The 19377-nt window shown below is 34.5% G+C and overlaps 1 protein-coding gene across 1 annotated transcript in view; it reads right to left on the bottom strand.

Annotated features, from left to right (window-relative positions):
• The window catches only part of DNAH9 (dynein axonemal heavy chain 9), a 581066-nt gene that overhangs the window by 550308 nt on the left and 11381 nt on the right, over positions 1–19377 (bottom strand). The window contains exons 2-5 of the mRNA XM_051995550.1: positions 17743–17939; positions 12977–13135; positions 10376–10506; positions 5411–5622 (exon numbers count right to left, since the gene is read on the bottom strand). Coding sequence (XP_051851510.1) covers positions 5411–5622; positions 10376–10506; positions 12977–13135; positions 17743–17939 — 699 coding nt within the window. The remainder of the gene's footprint in view (positions 1–5410; positions 5623–10375; positions 10507–12976; positions 13136–17742; positions 17940–19377) is intronic.

Here is a 19377-nt window from a genome sequence, read left to right as displayed (position 1 = left end):
CAATTTACTTCTTCCTCTGTTAATCTGAGCAACCTATATTTTTGAAGGTATTGATCCATTTTATTTAAATTATCCAATTTATTGGCATAGAGTTGGCCAAAGTTACACCTAATTATTGTTCTAATTTCCTCTTCATTAGTGGCAAGTTCTCCCTTTTCATTTTTAGGACTAACAATTTGATTTTCCTCTTTCCTTTTTCTAACTTACGAAAGGTTTATCTATTTTGTTGGTTTTTTCATAAAACAAACTCTTAGTTTTATTTATTAAATGGTTTTTTACTTTCAATTTTATTAATCTCTTCTCATCTTTTTAGAATTTCCAGTTTAGTGTTTGACTGGAGGGTTTTGATTTGCTTTTTCTAACTTTTTTAGTTGCATGAGTAATTCATTGATTTTTTTCTTTCTCTATTTTATGCAAGTAGGTCTTTAGAGATATAAAATTTTCCCTTAATACTGCTGTGGCTCCATCCCATACATTTTGGCATGTTGTCTCATTATTGTCATTCTCTTGGGTGAAATTATTGTATCTATGATTTGCTGTTTCACCCAGTCATTCTTTAGGATAAGATTAATTAGTTTCCAATTATTTTATGGTCTATTTTCCCTTGGCTTTTTATTGAATGCTATATTGCATGTGATTTTTATTGCATCGTGATCTGAAAAGGATGCATTTACTATTTCTGCCTTTCTGTATTTGAATTTGAGGTCTTTATGTCCTAATACATGGTTAGTTTTTTTATAAATTCAATGAACTGCCAAGAAAAAAGTGTAATCCTTTCTGTCTGCATTCAGTTTTCTCCAAAGATCTATCATGCTCAACTTTTCTAGTGTTCTATTTAGCTCTTTAACTTCTTTCTTATTTATTTTGTGGTTTATCTAGTTCTGAGAGTGCAAGGTTGAGATCTCCCACTATTATAGTTTTGCTGTCTATTTCTTCTTGTTGCTCTCAATTTCTCTTTTAACAATTTAGATGCTATGCCACTTGGTACATGTATGTTTAATATTGATATTGCTTCATTATCTATACTACCCTTTAGCAAGATATAGTGCCCTTCCTTCTCTTTTAATTAGATCGATTTTTGCTTTTGCGTGATCTGAGATCAGGATGCCTACCCGTGCTTTTTTAATTTCACCTGAAGCATAGTAGATTCTGCTCCCTATTTTTACCTTTACTCTGTATGTATCAAGTGCTTCAAGTGTGTTTCCTGTAAGCAGCATATTGTAGGATTCTGGTTTTTATTCCATTCTGCTGTCTGCCTCTGCTTTATGGGGGCATTTACCCCATTCATATTTATGGTTAAAAGTACTAATTCTACATTTCCTGCCATTTTGCTTTTCCCCAGATTATGCTTTTCTCTTTCTTTTCCTCTTTGCCCCCCTCCTCAGTATTAGACTTATGAGCATCACTTACTTCATGCAGCCCTCTCCTTAACGTCCATCCTCTTTTCTTAAACCTTTCCTTTATAATTTCGGTAATCCTTCTATTTAGGGTACTCCTTCCCTTTTCCCTTTTTCCCTCCTACTTTTCAATGAGATGGGAGAAGTTTCTCTGTAAATCAATTATGTTAAATATTTTCTCTTTGAGCCAATTCTGATGAGAGTAAAATTCACACTATGTTCACTCACCTCCCTTCTTTCCCTCAGATATAATAGGTTTCCTTTGCCTCTTTGTAGTACCTCCATTTTCCCTTTTTTTTTGGTTACAATTTCCTTTCCACCTCTAGATCCTTTTTTATATTATAACAGTAAAACCAAATTATTCATGTTTTTTATGTTTATCTTGAGTCCTATATTTGGAGATCAAACTTTTTGTTTAGCTCTGGTTTTTTCATTAGAAATAAATGGAATTCACCTATTTAACTGAATGTCCATCTTCTTCCCTGGAAAAAAATGCTCAGTTTGGCTGGGTAAGTTATTCTTGCTGCATACCAAGTTCCTTTGCCTTTTGGAATATCAGATGCCAGGCCCTTTGATCCTTTATTGCTAGATCCTGAGTAACCCTTATTGTGGCTCCTCTGTATTTAAACTGCTTTTTTTTTTTTCTTCTGGTTGCTTGTAGTATTTTTAATTTGGTCTGGTAGTTCTGGAATTTAGCCACAATGTTTCTTGGAGTTTTGATTTTGGGATCCCTTTCAGTAGGTGATTGATGAATTCTTTCAATGTCTATTTTACCTTCTGTTTCTATTACATCTGGGCATTTCTCTTTGATGATATCCTGAAAAATAGGGTCTAGGCTCTTTTTTTCATCATGATTTTCAGGGAGCCCAAAAATTCCTTAGATCTATTTTCTAGGTCTGCCATTTTCCCAAATAGGTATTTAACTTTTTTTTTTCATTTTTTTTGGTTTTGCTTGATTGATTCTTGTTATCTCCTCGAGTCATTAATTTTCATTTGTTAAATTCTGATTTTTAATGAATTATTTTTTTCATTTACTTGCTTATTTCTTTTTTTAAATTTTCTTTTATGTTCTTTTTATAATTTTCCAATTGAGTTTTTAAATGAATTGTTTTGTTCTATGGAATTTTTTTTCCCCATTTGCCAATCTTATTTTCTTTTTCCAATTCACTAATTCAATTTTTCAGGAAGTTGATTTCTTTTTCCACTCTACATTTTAATGATTTACATGTCTTATCCTGACTCTCTTGCAAAGCTTCCCTTTCCTTTCTCCATTTTTCTTCTAGCTCTCTTCTAAGAGCCTTTTTAATATCTTCTATGAAAGCCATATGTGGTGAGGACCAGATCATATCTATCTTTGGGTTTTTAATCTAAGACAAACTGGTTTTAGTTCTCCTCTGGGTTTGAAATCTGCTCTCTTTCAGTATAGAAGCTATCTGTAGTTAGAACCTACTTTGCCTTTTTACTCATTTAACAACAACAACATCCAATGTTTCTTGTGCAGCAAGATAACTGTATGGATATGTATACATATATTGTATTCAACATATATTTTAACATATTTAACATGTATGGGTCTGCCTGCCATCTAGGGGAAGGGATGGGGGAAAGAGGGGAAAAGTTGAAAAAGAGAGTTTTGCAAGAGTCACTGCTGATATATGCAGTGCTACCCATGCATATATCTTGAAAATAAAAAGCAATAATAAAAATATTAAATTAAATTAAAAGCTTTAATAAAAAAAAGAATAAAATCACTAGCCCTTTAAAACTAGCCCAAAAAATAGAGAAAAAAATTAAATTTAATAATAAATTTATGTTACACAATTTCAATGGGACCCTCAAATACTACTGGGCAATCACTATATAGCTATTTTATCAACTTCTGCCACCTTCTCCTCCTTCATCCCTGATCCCATTCCATCTTAACTCCTCTAACAGATTGCCCTCTTAGTCACTCTCACACTTTCATTTATTTTAAAGCTCTTCCTCTTTACTAGCTCATTCCTTACAACCTACAAATATTCCCATGTCTTCTTCAATGTGAAATATAATGAAAAAAAAAGACAACAAAATAAACTCACTTTCTCCTTCTATCCCTGCTAACTACTGACCTATATCTCTTCCATTCTTTCTACCTAAACTCCTCACAAAGGTTATCTACAGCAGTAGCTTCTGCTTTCTCTTATCAGTCTCCTCTTAACCCTTTATAATCCAGCTTCCAATTTTATCATCCACTGAAACTTTTCTCTCAAAAATTTCCAATTATCTTTTCATTGCTAAATCAAATGGCCTTTCCCTAGTCCTCATTCTATTTGTCCTCCCCAAAGCCGCTGATACTATTGCTCACTCTACCTGCTTGTTATTCTCTTCTCTCCAGGTTTTCAAGAAACCATTTTCTTATTTTCTTCCTACTAATGTATCTGGTCACTCCTTCTTATTTGACGGATTTTCCTCAGACTATGGCTTCTAAACATAGCTATACCTCAATTCTGTCCTGAGTCCTTTCCCCTTCTTCATTTTGTAGAGGAAAAACATCAAGGCCAGGAAGCTTAGTGGCTTTTCCAACATCACAAAAGTTGTGAGTAAGTGGCATTCAAACACAGTTCCTCTGATTCCAAATTCAATATCTTTTCTATTCTATCATGATAGAATTATGTAACTTGAGAGAAAAAATGATATTTTTGTTACTCTAAGTCATATTTTTGAATTTAATGTTAACTGTTAATCATATTTGGAAGTAATATAATCATAATAATTATCTTAAATAGTATGTCCTGAAAGTACTCAGCAGGGACATTCCCAGAAACCTAGCATGTCTTAACAATAGGGAAGACAAGACTGAAGTGAGTGGGAGGAATAACTTAGACACTGTATCAACAGTCACTGTGAGAGATCAAAAACCACAAGCTAAATTCTTTGTTAAATTTAGGGTTCAAACATAGAGATCACTCTAGTTAATAGGACCTTAGCACATAAATGAAGGAAGAAGGGTAGGAATTCATAAGTCAATATCACCAATTTCTACTACACCTTTGTTTTATAGAAAGCCTATTATCTAATGATTTACCTTATGAAAAAGACAATTGGTAGCCAAACCTCATAAGAGAGGATATAGTTATCTTCCAATCTGTTGCTGAGAAGGGAGTGAAGAGGCATACTGAATACTGATTCAGATACTGATTGCAGTGGAAGTAAAGAGCAAGACTGATTAAAGAAGAAAAAATGAAGGGGATAAAAGGGACAGAGGTAGAACAGAGGAGTCATAATTCACAGAGAGTAGCCACAAGTTAAGCCAGGACAAGAACAGAAGCCAAACAGGAAAGGGATGAGGAGTGGGGGGGGGGGGTGGAGTATGATCTGAACTAGGAAAGAAATAAAAAATCTAGAAGTTGAAAGAGGATAGATGGGATATAGGCAGCATAATGAAAAGGCGGGGAGTATTAAATAAAATCCAAAGGAGTAAGAAGTGAAAACTCAAAGTTGATCAGGCAAGAGAAAAGGATTAAAAGAGGTGAAAGTATGGATAACAAGCAGAAAGTATGGGTGGTACACAATAGGAACAGATGGAGATAGGATGGATAAGGCAAGGAATAAACAGAAAGATGGAAGAATACACAGTGAAAACTAGATAGATAAGTAGAGAGGAAGGGAAAAGAGAAATGTAAACACCAAGTGTTCCCTGGAATTCAAAACACTCACTAATACTGCTTCTAATGATAATAATGAATCATTGCAAATATCTGTGGGCCATAAGCATTTTCACCTGCATGAAAATGTGCACTGCCTCCATAGACTACAAATATCCCATTTGATGCAACAACCATAGGTGGGAGGTGATATTATCACCTCCATTTTACAGTTGAAGAAACTGAGGCAATAAGAGATTAAGTGATTTAGATGAGATTACACAGCTAGTAAATGTCTGAGGCTGGATTTTACCTCAGGGTCTTTCCAACTTCAGGTTTGTTGTACTTGCTAAATTCTCTTAAGTTTTTAGAGACATTAGTGTCACCCACCTGTTGAATGAAGAGATTATTCATCTCCTGCAGCAGAACTATGATCTGCGCTGGATGGCAGTAGTATTTGGATGTGGCCCAAATCAAGCAGATTATGTGAAGTAGAGGTCCCACTAGTGGCTTCACTTCATTGAATTCCATATTCTCTATGTTTTCCACATGGTGTTGTAGGGGCTTTAGGTGTATGTAGATATCCTGAGCCTCTCTTAGAGCTAGAAGGAGAGTCAGAAACATAGTCATACTTCTCTGTCAAGGACACATGTATATATTCGAGCCCTATTGCAATACTATCCAGAATCTAAAAGTGATGATTTGAGATACTCCTTAAAATTAAAATGCAAACATAATATTACTAAGCCTAATTCTAGAACCCTTACAGAAAGAGAATTGTAATTGAAATCACTTTTAAAATCTCTCTCTAGTGTAAGGAAACTGGGAAATTTCTAGACTTCTAGACTTCTGTTAGGCTCCTAGTTTCATGTTTCTTAAAACCATTAAGCAGAATGATATATACATATATATATATATATATATATATATACACATACATATATATATATATATATATATACACACACACACACGCCTTATAGAAAGCAGTATCTGCTTTCTGAGCTATTCTGTTACCCTTCTCCATTTTATGGGTAAATCATCTCATTCATATTCACAATTATGTATATTTTGTATTTGTATATTTGAGCCCATCATGTGCTGAATACTTTTTCTCTCTGATTTCTGTTTCCTTCGTCACGAGAGAGATTCTGAGAGACAAAGTTCTGAGCATTATCCATTTATTATTAAGCTAGCAATCATCAATAAATTGGATGAAAGACCTCTATCACTAACCAAATATCCCAAGTGAGGTCTAAGATGGTCTTTTAAAAATTGACAGCAAAATTCTAAACAATCTAAATGTGGAAATGAATTACTACAATAATTTAAATTGGCAAGATTTGATCTTTTATATTCGGTTTCTCTGGAAAGTGGGTGATGGGTGGAGTTGCAAAGAAGTTGCTCATCCTTTGCAATAAGGACCAATGACCAATGTTTTGACTTTTGAGCAAATTGGATTTAATTGAAGCAGAGTTGGACAGTCATCAGCCTCACTTTCTCTTCTAGAGTAATCAGAGCCCAGCGCTAGTACAAAAATAAAGAAGACAGGCCCAGGATGCAGTGAATGATAGTGACTTGATGTCTAACCAAGCTCTAACCACTCCACAGTGCCTGCTTTGGTGACCTTTATGACTTTTTGGAATAAATAGTTTTTATTTACCCTTCCTAGCAAAGGAAACCACATATTCGGGGTAGACATCCTCCTAACTCATCAACTAGTTTGAGGCCTGCTAGTTCTCCTCACCTGGCTTAGCCCAAATTGCAACTGTACATGGTACAGCTTCTTGAAGTCACAAATGAGAGAGTTGTGTGAGAGGTGGACATCAAAAGTGAATGAATAGCCCTGAAAAGGCAGGTTCTTACAACAAAGGTGCTAATCCTCTCTGAGTACCACATATGCTCCCAAAGGTAGAGGTAATTACAAGACAAAAGATTGATCTTTAAAACATGTTTCTCTTGTGATGTAGGTGGTGAGTGAAGTTTTTAAGGGGTAAGAATCTCAAAAGGGAATAATAAATTTGTCTTAAGTCTTAGCAAAACAGAATTAAAATCAATTTTCAATTTTATACCTTCACAAAGATGACATAGAAATAGAATACTAACCATCTGTATTTGATGCAATTAATTACTTTTATTTTTTCCTATATCTCTGATCACAAATTTTTACCCTATAATTATTTCCTCTAACCAAAATATTCCTTTATCATTTCTTTAAGTCCTTTTTTCATCCTTATTTCCAGATTTGATGCTTTCTGTAAGAGTCAGACAAAAAACTGTGAAATGAATATTTTGATATTCTTTGGTGCTGACCTATAATATATGCAGGATTGTAGAAAACGATGCCAAGAATAGTTGAGCCCCTGGTCTCTGACAGTGTGATGTTTCACCTATAGTCTATATCAGAGTGACCTGTCTGTTCCAGATCACTGCTCACCAAGTACAATTAAGATCAGAGAAACATACTTGCATGATCCAGATATCCTTGTTTAAATTCTGGCCCAGACTCCCAACTCCCTGATCCCATTACACATTTTCAGATCATATACTGGCTTTTTCCTGGATTCCTAAACTAGAAGACTTTTATGAGCTGTGCTCCTTGGCTGGGATTTTTCTATTAGACTACTTCTGTAATGACCACATTTTTCTGGCTATTTCTATATGTGATGGGGACTACCAAAAATGTGCTTAACTGTAGTTTCTTAGATTTCTTGACAGTTTTAACTATATGCCAGGTACTATACTAAATACTATACTAAAGCTATATGTATACCTATGAATAAAATATGAATCACATATACATGAATATGTTTAGAAGGGTCCCTCCTAAAAGGGTCCCTCTTTGCTACTGGGATGTTTTTTTATTTTATTTTAGGAATGAAAATGGTATCTATTGAATTTGACCTCATATTAGATATGAGGAATGAGTCATGGTAAGAAATCAAAGATGACATCCAAGTTGCTGGCAATAAAGCCTCAAAGTCACTATTTTAAATGAGAACAAGGGGAAGGAGGGGAAAATTTGGAACACAAGGCTATGCAAGGGTCAATATTGTAAAATTGTAAATATAATGTAAAATGCAATATGTTTTGAAAATAAAAGGCTTTAATGAAGTGCTTTTTTAGAAAGATAATTTTAACATGGAATTTGCAGGAGTTTTTCTTGTGTTGTTCCCTTGGCTAGATTCTGAGTTTTCTTTTTCCTAAAATATAACAATAAAGATAGTTGTAGTATCCCCTTTGTCAACCAGTTCTTTCAGACAACGTAAGTCTGTACATATAAATACAGTGCCTTTTTCCTTATACACAGACTCAAGGTCTTTTTAAAAGCAACATTATGGTTTAGAGCTTGGCCCGCTCATTCAGAGACTTTAATCTAACTTATTATTATTAATAATATATTTACCAAATCCTCAACTTTGCAGTTTGGGGAATGCCAAATCTGGTGGTTTAAGATTTTTTAGTTTTTAATAATAAACTTCTCCTATGGGTCTTAAGCAAATTGGAGGCTGAGAAACAAAGCTCAGAGACAGTATTTGCCTTTTTGTCCTGATTAGATTTATTGCCCTGTAGGCCACTTCTATTTTAGTATTTTTCATGTATAAATTTCAAATGTGTCGTGTTTCTCTTTTTCAATCAGCAAAATCACTTGAGTCTGAAAAGCCTATTCTCTTTTTCTAGAAATTGAAGAAATACTTCAGGAGTCAGGGTACAAGAAGGATTTGATTTGGAAATAGTCTAAAATTATATGGTTGGCAAAAGATGGAGTATTTCTAAATAAAATTTTTTTTCTTAAACTAAACAAAGATTTAGTATATACTTGTGTACCTGCAGTAACCCACTTATGGCCTAAGGGTATGTTGCCGTCAGCAATCCTGGAAAAAGAGATGGAACAGAAGATGAAGACAAGAAACCCATGTTCCTTAAATGGTCCGAGGTGATCCAAGAGCCAAGGTGATTACAACAAAGGCAGGAAGTCTGGCCATGCCCTCATTATGGCTGTGACTAAATAGCACAATCCATGACTATTTTGGTCTAGATATACCCATTTGATAACTACTTTAAATTTGAAGCTACAATTATACTTAAACTTTAAAATAATCTTATAGGTTTGGAAGCCTTGAAATATAATCTGATACCCATTTCTCTAAATACAGAATTCATTTTTTTGCATTTTCTTCATTAAAAAGGTTTATTTTGTTTTTAACAAGAAAAATCCAAATATGGAAGAACCATAGGCTGTTTCATGAGTTACTTTGTCACTCTATTTATCCTCACAATTAATAAATAATTTAGTACCAAACTTAATTATTGATGCCAACCACCTGACAACTGATATCCAAGGCCTATACTTTAATCATTTGGGGTTATTAGAACCTACCAATTCTAATTGAACTCATATTTCACTATAAATATAGCCTTAAAGAAATGAGGATTTAGGGCAACTAGGTGACACAGTGGATAGAGTACCAGTCCTGAAATCAGAGGATCTGAGTTCAAATCCAGCCTCAGACACTTAACACTGCCTAGTTGTATGACTCTGAGCAAGTCACTTAACCCAAATTGCCTCAGCAATAAATAAGTAAATAAATAAAAAGAAAGAGACCCGGGTTGTTACCACTACAGATATTAAAACATGAGAAATTGGCCTTCATGAGTGAATTATATTTGGGGGTAGCCAATGTGTGATTATAATCATTATTTCTAGACATATAAAGCATGATGTTCTGAGATGCTATAATTATTTTCTTTTTATCAATAGGAGAGGCAATAAAAGACATATAGCATACTGGAACAAAAAACACTTACCTTTCCGAAATCAGGAAACTGTTAGGTAACTAACTAATTATGTGATTTCGATTAAGTAACTTTACTTTGATGCCTCAGAGAATTAATCCATAAAATAAGAAGGTTATGATCTCTAAAGTCTTTTCCAGATAAAAAATTCTATGATTCTAGATAGATCTTCAGAGATAAGAGCCACTATTTGTGGTTTCTCCTGGTATAGATGATATAGGAGATTATCCATTTCAAATCCATTCCAAATAAATAAGGAAATTATATAGTCAGACTGAGGTGTAGAAATACCTTGAATACTCCAGATAGCAGATGGCAAGAATAAACAAACACAGATGCTTTAATTTGTCTAAATTGAGGTTAGGATCATAGGATCATTTGAAAAATAGTTGAACATCTTCACTTTGAAGATGAACAAAGGTCAAAAGTGACAGAACTAAAGCAAGGTATTAACTCCAAAACCAGCAGTCTTTTCACTGAACAATGCTGATTATTTGAACTCACCATTAAATCAACTATTTGTATCAGATCATTGTGAAATTTATTGCTGAAACTCACCTGCTAATACATCCCTGCACATGGCTTTGAAGGCTGGGACATAACTGCTTTGAAGTCTGTTTAGAAGTGTAGCCATGCCCCTCACTTTTATGGCTCTCAGCTGATTATAAATATACTCTAGATCATCACACCTAAAACACCACAGTGGAGAGGAAATTTTAAAGTTGAACATCAAAAAAATTAATGAGACATGTATTACTTATATTGATTTAGATGTGGATGATACAAAAGTGTCTCTTACTAGACCTATATCAATGCCTACTCTGACATCCTTTCCACCCCAAAAATAAAGATCTGTTCTTGGAACCAAAGGTATCATTGGTTCACAGGACTGTGACAAAATCCTGTATAATGAACTTGATGTTAAGGTGCCAATTTGAGGAGGTTAATTGTACACACTTGAGAGACTGCTCTAAGATATTAAACAGGATAAAAAAGAGAGGAATGAGAAAGTTGAGGAAAAAGCAGAATTTATGATTTTTAAGTAATAATTTTGTGCTGGAACTTACCCCACTGAACTCTATTTATAGTGGAATATAACTTCACCTGGGAAAGACCACTGTACAGTCCCAAATTCAAATATGTCTTAATTTCTTCCTGGTTTCTAATTTATTTATATAACCATTTTTTACTTGCGAATACTGTCTTCTCTCTTGGGTTTCATTATATTATTCTCTTCTGGTTCTCCTCCTGCCAGTCTTACCAGTTCTTTTCCCTTATTTTTGCTTGCTTAACATTTATATCATTCCCCTTAATTGTGGTTGTTTCCTTAGATTCTTTTCTTAGCTTTTTTCAGCTCTCTCTATTGTCTCTTTTGGTAATTTCATCAATTCCTATAAGTTGCACCATCTATCCATACAAATGATTCACAAATCTATATCCCATAACCAATTGTCCCAGTTTTCCCACATCCCCTTCAACATCTGTCAGTATCTTTTCCTATCATTTTATGGTATGCATTTCTCTGATCAATAGTGATTTGGAGCACCTTTTCATATGACTACAAATAGTTTCAATTTCTTGATCTGAAAATTGTTCATATCATTTGACCATTTATTAACTGGAGAATGGCTTATAAATTTAAATCAGTTCTCAATATATTTTAGAAATGAGGTTTTTATCAGAACCTTTGAATGAAAAACTGTTTTCCCCATTTATTGCTTCCCTTCTAATCTTGTCTGCATTATTTTTGTTTGTGGAAAAACTTTTTAACTTAATAGAATCAAATTTATCTATTTTGTGGTCAATAATGATCTCTAGTTCTTCTTTCATCACAAATTCCTTCCTCCTCCACAGTTCTGCTGTTCTATTGGATTGCATCTAGGTCACATAGTCAACACTGTTGTAGATTCCCCCTGTAGATTCTCTGTGGCATGGAGCCCCCACCACGTGGGTCTGTGCTGCCTGCACTGGCATCTGTAGTCAGCCTGCTTATGCTTGGCCCACTTCCCTCTGTGCCCAATTGAAACAGACTTTTCCTGGTGACCCTTCTTCTGCTGGTAATTTGTCACACTTCCAATATTTGTGGATTTTACCAGTCCAGAACTAATTCAGAGGCTGGATTTGGTAATTAGTGTGAGGGTCATGGGAGAAGGTCAGAAAGAAAAATGTGAACTCTCCACCATCTTGGCTCCACCCTCCATAATTTTTTTTTTCTTTAAGTGCAGACCCATGTCATTCCTCCACTCAATCAACTTTATTTACTCATTATTGACTTGAGGATAAAATAGAAATTGCCATTTATAGTCTTTTACCACCCAGCCAAACCCATCACTAAACATTATTACTTTCTCACTCCCTCGACAATCTAACCAAACTGACCTTCTCTGTATTATTCACAGATCTCTGATCGCCATACCTTTGTGTTGGTCACACACCACCACTCCCTACCCCTCTCCCCCACACTCTTACAGTTTCTTCTCAGTTCCATCTCAAAAAATGCATTCTTCCTTCAAGAAGGAAATTAAAGTAAGCAACTACATGAGAACTTTCCTGATGCCCCCCCAATTTAATACATTCCCCATCAAAGAATGAAATAATTTTTTTGAATTTAATTTTTATTTATTCTCTTTATATATGTATTCTGTATTTACTTATGTTATTTGTTATCTTCCTTACTAGACTATGAGCTCCATTTGAGTAAGACTGTTTTATTGATTTTATTTGTGTCACCAGAGTCTAGCACAGTGCTAGATACTTGTTGATTGACTGATGAATTTATGATCCTATAAAATTAATGTCTACATTTCATAGAATAGAGAAGAGCTTAGGATCACATTTGCATCAGGACAAAAATGTTAAAAAGTTTTCATATATACATATAATGAAATTAACTTTGCAGAACATACAATATGATATAAAGTAGGTAATACTGTCTCTTGGAGAAAGAAGTATATTTTCATTTTAGTGTTTTAAAGGACTTGAATCCTGGGAAGCACATGTAATCTTCATACATGTGCGTAAATCAATAGAAACATACTAAAGACATAACTTGTCCATGCTGGATGATAATGAAAAGAAGATCAATGCAAGGCTTGCTAAACAGCCTCAATGGATAATAATTCTATCCCTTTTTTCCATATGCATATCTTCCACATTTACCTTCTCTTCCAGAACTCCACTTCTACTTTGGGGGTAGGATTTTCTCCCTGAAGGAGTGGCTCTGAAGATTCCTTCTTTAACACCATTTGGATCTGTTGACTCCATTTGATCACTGTGGACTCAATGGTATAGACAATTGATTTGTCTATAGGATCCAAGCTGTAAATAACAAAAAAATAAAAAATAATAAAATAAAATAAAAAATCCCTGGGAAAATCTGGCGAATGATACACATTTGTTGGAGCATAATTTTCGACTCTCACAGAGGACAAGGTGAGGCATTAAGGGAAAGGAATATACCCATATGTTCTCTGGCCACTCTCCTCTTACAAGTGACTTTGCTTACACATTGTAACTACTTAATATTTGCTAAATTTGAAATATATTTTATTTAGTACCTACAGTTCAATATACTGTGCTAAGCATTAGAAATAAAAAGACAAAAACAAAACCTAGAGATTGCATTCTATTGGAGAAAAAAATATGTGTACAAATAGGAAATACTTTCATGAGGGAAAATACTAATATGGAGGCTAGAAATAGAATATTAAATATATGGGGAAAGAGCTAACAGGCCAGTATAACTTTTTTTCTGCCAATATCAATAAAAAGAGTCAAAAAAAATCCATGGACATAAAATATGTTGTTCTAACCAGGGAAATATACTAGAAAGCATTCCAGTGCTCTGTAAGTGAAAGAAGACTGAGACTATGTGCTTGAGCAAGAAAAAATACCACATGGAGCCTGAGCTTGTTCAAGGATAGGAACAGGTGCCAATAGGTAACTTACTATCCAGTTCCACAGTATAACTCCAGGGCCAGTATAGCCCCAAGGAGATCTATGACTCAGAGTATTTTTTTCAGGATAAGGAGCAGTCCTGAGACCCAGGCTTTGTTCTGAGTCTGTAAGAGATTCAGAAACTAAGAGCAGTTATTTGGCTTTCTCTCCTGCCAATGACCTACTTGGTCTGTGGTCAAAAGGCTAATCTTGTCCAGGTGTATAACTCATTATAGTACCTTCCAAATATGAAATTCTGAGATACAACGTTTGTTGTATAAATGATACAGAAAGATTAGGAGAGACTTAATGGCCTATTTGAGAAACTGGGAATTCCATGGTCGTGCTATGAATAATTATAAGAAATAGCAAAGGGAATGGGGAAAACAATTCCACCTGTTCCCCACCTTCTCCTTAAAGAAGTTGGTATAAAGACTAATGAGGAAGACTCAGGAGAGTCCTTATAATTGAAGAGTGTGATTCTGAAGTTCTACATACAGCTTTAAAATTAATGCATGCTTACTCATTCTATGATTTCTCTTTTGCTTCCTTTTGATACCCTGTTCATTTCACTAAAATTTCCTTCTATACTTCTGTGCAATACCAATGATGAGCCAAGAAAATAATAAAATTCCTAAGTAAATAAAATAACATTTTATATATATACATATATATTCATATATATATACATATATACACATATATACATATATATACACATATATACATATATACATATATACACATATATACATATATATATACATATATATATATACATACACACACATATATGTATTACATATAATAAAATTCCTGAATACAATGACTGGGCTTTTGATGTCATGAGATTCTTTCATATTTATTTCATACTGCTGCCCTATACATATTTTACTCTTTAGGCAAATTGGACATTTTCCTCAGACTATGTACTTTGATCTTTTCCTACTTCCATAACTTTCCTTAAACAACCAGTATCTACAATGTCTACCTTTCCACTGCTCATCTATTGATGAATCTCTTAAATGTCAAATCTGATAATCTTTTCATTTCTTATTTTTCTGAAAAGATCAGGAGAAGGAATGGAATAAGCATATATTAAACACCTACGATATGCCAAGCAAGATATTAAGCATTTTATAATTATTACCTTATTTGATAAGTATTATACTTTACATTGTTGACTATCTTTTCTTACTGAATACTCTTTCCTCTCTGGACTTGTGCAACATTGTTTCATCCTGGTTTTCTGCTTACCTGCTCTTTCTCAGGCTTCTTTGCTGATTCATCATCCATATCATGTCTCCTGATTATATTTTCCAAGAACTTTTTACTGTTCTCTTCTTTCTATATATTCTCTCTCAGTTAATCAGCTACTATAATTTGATTACTATCTCTGAACCCAATGACTCTCAGATCATTATACCCAGTTTCTCTCTTGGGTTCTAAATGCCCTTTATCAATTGACTACTGAATGTTTTAAATCAGATATTCCAGAGTTATCTAAAGCCAACATATACTAGAGAAAGCATTAATTTTTTTGCTACAAAGTTAGGCCTAGAGAGACTTAAATGAATTGATGTTAAGTGAAATGAGCAGAACTAGGAGATCATTGTACATGGCAACAACAATATTGTATGATGATCAATTCTAATGGACATAGTCCTTTTCAACAATGATTCAGGCTGGTTCCAATGATCTTGTGATGAAGAGAACCATCTACAGCCAGACAGAGGGCTGTGGAAACTGAGTGTGGATCACAACATAACATTTTCACTCTTTTGTTGCTTGCTTGCATTTTATTTTTCTCCATTTTTTCTTTTTTGATTTGATTTTCCTTATGCAACAAGATAATTTTGTAAATATGTACACACATGTTGGATTTAATATATATTTTTACCATGTTTAACATATATGGAATTACTTCCCATCTAGGGGAGGGGATGGGGGGAAAGAGGAAAAATTGGAACATAAAGTTTTGCAAGGGTCAATGTTGAAAAATTATCCATGCATATTTTGAAAATAAAATCCTTTAATAAGAAAACGAAGTCATCTCTTTCTCTATTTCTGTCAAAGACATCAACATTCTTCCAATCTCCCAGATTCATGATATTGGGGAGATTCACTTCTCATTCTCCTCCACCCTACATATCTAATCTTCTGACAAATCTTGCTATTTCTCTTTCCATATTTCTCATGTCCAAACCCTTTGCTCCACACATATAATTACCACATTTGTTCAGACTCTCTTCACCTTTTCCATAGGTCATTATAACAATCTCATAATTGATCATCCTGCCTCAAGTATTTCTCCATTCCAATCCATCTAACACATAGCTGCAAAAGTGACTGATTCTCAGATCTATTTCTCCTGCCCAAACCTCTCCCCTAACTTCCAGATTTGGATCTTCAAGTGCCTATTAGATAACTCAAACTGTATGTCCCATAAATAATTTAAATTCAATATATTTACTATCTTATCTTTAAAGCTTTTTCCCTTCAGTTTTTTTCAAGGGTAGCACCATCCTCCTAAAATCATCTAGAGTCTCAAAATTTGATTTCATCCTAAACTTCTCACTCTCTCTCATGTTCCATTCTATTGCTAAGTTCTTCCAGTTTCACATTCATAACAAGTCTCCTTTTCTTCTCTTACATTGCTTCTATCCTGCTGCCATATCACCTCTCACCTGGACTATTGCGATAGTCTACTACTTGGTCCCCTTGAATCAAGAATCTTCCCACTCCAGTCCATGCTCCACTTTCAGACTGATCTTCTAGTCTAACCATATTCAATCAATTCCAGTGATTTCCTATCATCTCTAGGATCAACTAAAAAAATCTTGGTACTCAAAATCCATCACAACCTGTCCTTCATAGCTTTCCAGTCTTCTTATACTTTACAACTTATTGTGTACTCCTTGAGTCAGGGATACAGTGTTATTCCATGCTATTTCTCCCCAAAAAAACTATTTATCTTTAAAGTCCTAGTTTTTTTTTTTTTTTCTGGCTGATTACCTTGCCTAAAATGGTTTCTTTGTTTTCTTTCAAATCCTAGCTAAAATTCCACCTTCTGAAGGAAGGCTTCCTTGATTGCCCTTATTTCTAGAGCTTTTCCTTTGTTGGTTATTTTTTGTTTATCCTCTACAAATCATATTTTTTCATAATTTTTTAATGTTGTCTCACTCATTATAACGTGAATTTCCTGAGAACTGAAACTATCTTTTCCCTCTCTTTGCATTCCCAATACAATGCCTGGAACATGGAAAGTGCTTAATAAATGCTTATTAAGTGAGTGACTCTGGCATGTGCTTAAAATTTCTATCAAATTGAATGATGTGATATCTACTGCTATCCAATTATATATTGTATACTCCCATTATACAAACATTCTGGTCAAATTTTAAGGGAATAATCGACATGTGTTTGGGTTTTGTGTTTGTGTATACTTTAATTCTTTCCAAAACACAGATATTCAGATGCAAAAAGATTCACTGATAATTGAACTGCAACCTGTTCTATAGTGATGGTGGAGAGTAGATATACTTCTTCATAAGAAGGCAAGAAGATTTAATCAAAGAGATGTGTATATAAACACACAGACCCATATATCTTCAAATATGTGGATGCCACTTGAAAGAAAGAAAAGATGTATTCTTTGAAGCTCTAGAGACTTGAATTAAAAGGGAGGTTATGTTTCATTTCCCAATAAGCAGAAATTTCCAGAAATTAGAGCTATGCAACAATGTAATGGGATGCATGAAGAAATAATGATCTTGAGCCAAACAAAAGTTTATGTAATTCCCTGCCAAGAATGTTATAGAATTCCTTCTATATATGAGAATTCCTGAGTCAGATAGAGATAGGTCAAATTAAATTGATTGATCTCTAAGATTCCTTCCTTTCAATCCTAAGATTTTATTAAATCCTGAATGAAACCAAAGTCAGCATCTACTATATCTCAGAGGCCAAAATTAACACATTGTTCATACCCTTTCTCACTTTCATAATCCACAAATTTTATGTTTTCTGAATCTATTGGAAGAGGCAGCAATGTTTTCCCTGTCACTTGCCCCAGGAAGACAATAAGATCATTCTGTAGGTTGTGGATGTGTCGTCTGACATCTTTATATACAGCATTTGGCCAGTCTTGATGATTCTTCTCATTGGTCAAGACAGGCATCACTACCTACAATAGGCACAGAACAAATGAGGCAGTTATAATTAAGTCTGACAAACACAGAACACAAAGCCAAGTTTTAATTCTCATTCTAATTCTTTAATTCTCAGCTTTAATTCATTCTATGACCATATTTCAAAATAAGAAAAACTGTTAAGGAGGTAAAATAGTGTAAAGGATAGAGGGAGAAGAGAGAAAGGAAGGGAATAAATCTGTTACGATGCCAGTTTAATAGTTCAGGCCTATACATAAGTATGTACCAAACTTATACAAGTAATGATGTATTAGAGAACAAGGAACAGATTGCAGAGTAGTGATCTAACTAATTGGACAGAGCTTGTTATTTATTGTTTGTACTTCCTTCTTGAAGAGAGCCATGATATCAGGGAGGTGATGCCCTGACATGAAAGTGAATTGAATTTAAATGAGGGAAGGCTCTGCAAAGTCACCTGCTTCACTTTCTCTTCCTGAGTCATCTCAGTCCAGGTAAGATACAGATTAAGACAACTGGAGACAGCTCTGGATGAAGTAGGAGACCCTTTTAAGCTAACATTTCAATTGGTCTCATTTTGACTGGGGCCAAACCCATTCAGTGATTAAGGCTAGGTAGCAACCAAAACAAAGAATCTCCTCATCTTTCACCTAGTCAAAAATATATATCTAAATAAATAAATGAATGAATCTGGGAAGGGAAGACCCTCAGGGTTTCTGGCCAAAGCAGAAATGACTACAATATACATTCAATCTGAGTCAATCAGGACCCAATAATGACCAAATAGGGTGGCCAATTAGAATCAGATTTGGTTTAAGGCCTGGTACAAAAGAAAAAAAATCTAGTCAGTAAACCCCAAGATTGTTGAGAGGGTTTAGAGGTGCAAAAGGGGAAAATGTTTTCAAAAGCATCTGGTACCATATGTGAACAGGGAGAGGGAAAGAAGGAAGAGAGGGAGGGAGGAAAGAGAGAGGGAGGGAAAGAGAGAGGAGGAAAGGAAGGAAAGAAGAGAAGGAGTCTTCAAGTTGACCAATTCCAGTTTGTGGGCCAGCTTAACTCACAAAGATTGTTGTTTGTCCTTCATTATTGAAGAAGAACATAACTTCAGGAAGGTGATGCCATGACATGCAAGTGAACTGCATTTAAGTGAGGGAGGACGGTGCAAGGTAACCTGCCTCATTTCACCTCCTGAGCCAATTTTGTCTAGTAGCAAGCCATTTCTACCAATTGAACTATAAAGACATATGCATGATTGCCATGGTAGCAGGGTGAGATAGAAGGAAGGTGAGGACAAAATCTTGGGAGGGTTTTCTACTAGAAGAAAAATTGTGAGTACTTGAATTCTAGCATAACTAGTGGGTCTAGGCTAGGCCAATCCATTGCAATGGGAAAACCTGCAGCATAGCCTGCCCAACACAGTCAGTGAGAGGCCTAAAAACATTGCTTGGGATAATC

The sequence above is a fragment of the Antechinus flavipes genome, chromosome 4, assembly GCF_016432865.1.
Source record: "Antechinus flavipes isolate AdamAnt ecotype Samford, QLD, Australia chromosome 4, AdamAnt_v2, whole genome shotgun sequence".
Classification (NCBI taxonomy): Eukaryota; Metazoa; Chordata; class Mammalia; order Dasyuromorphia; family Dasyuridae; genus Antechinus; species Antechinus flavipes.
The sequence above is the reverse complement of the archived record's forward strand: the minus strand, read 5'-3'. Positions and strand labels throughout refer to the sequence as shown.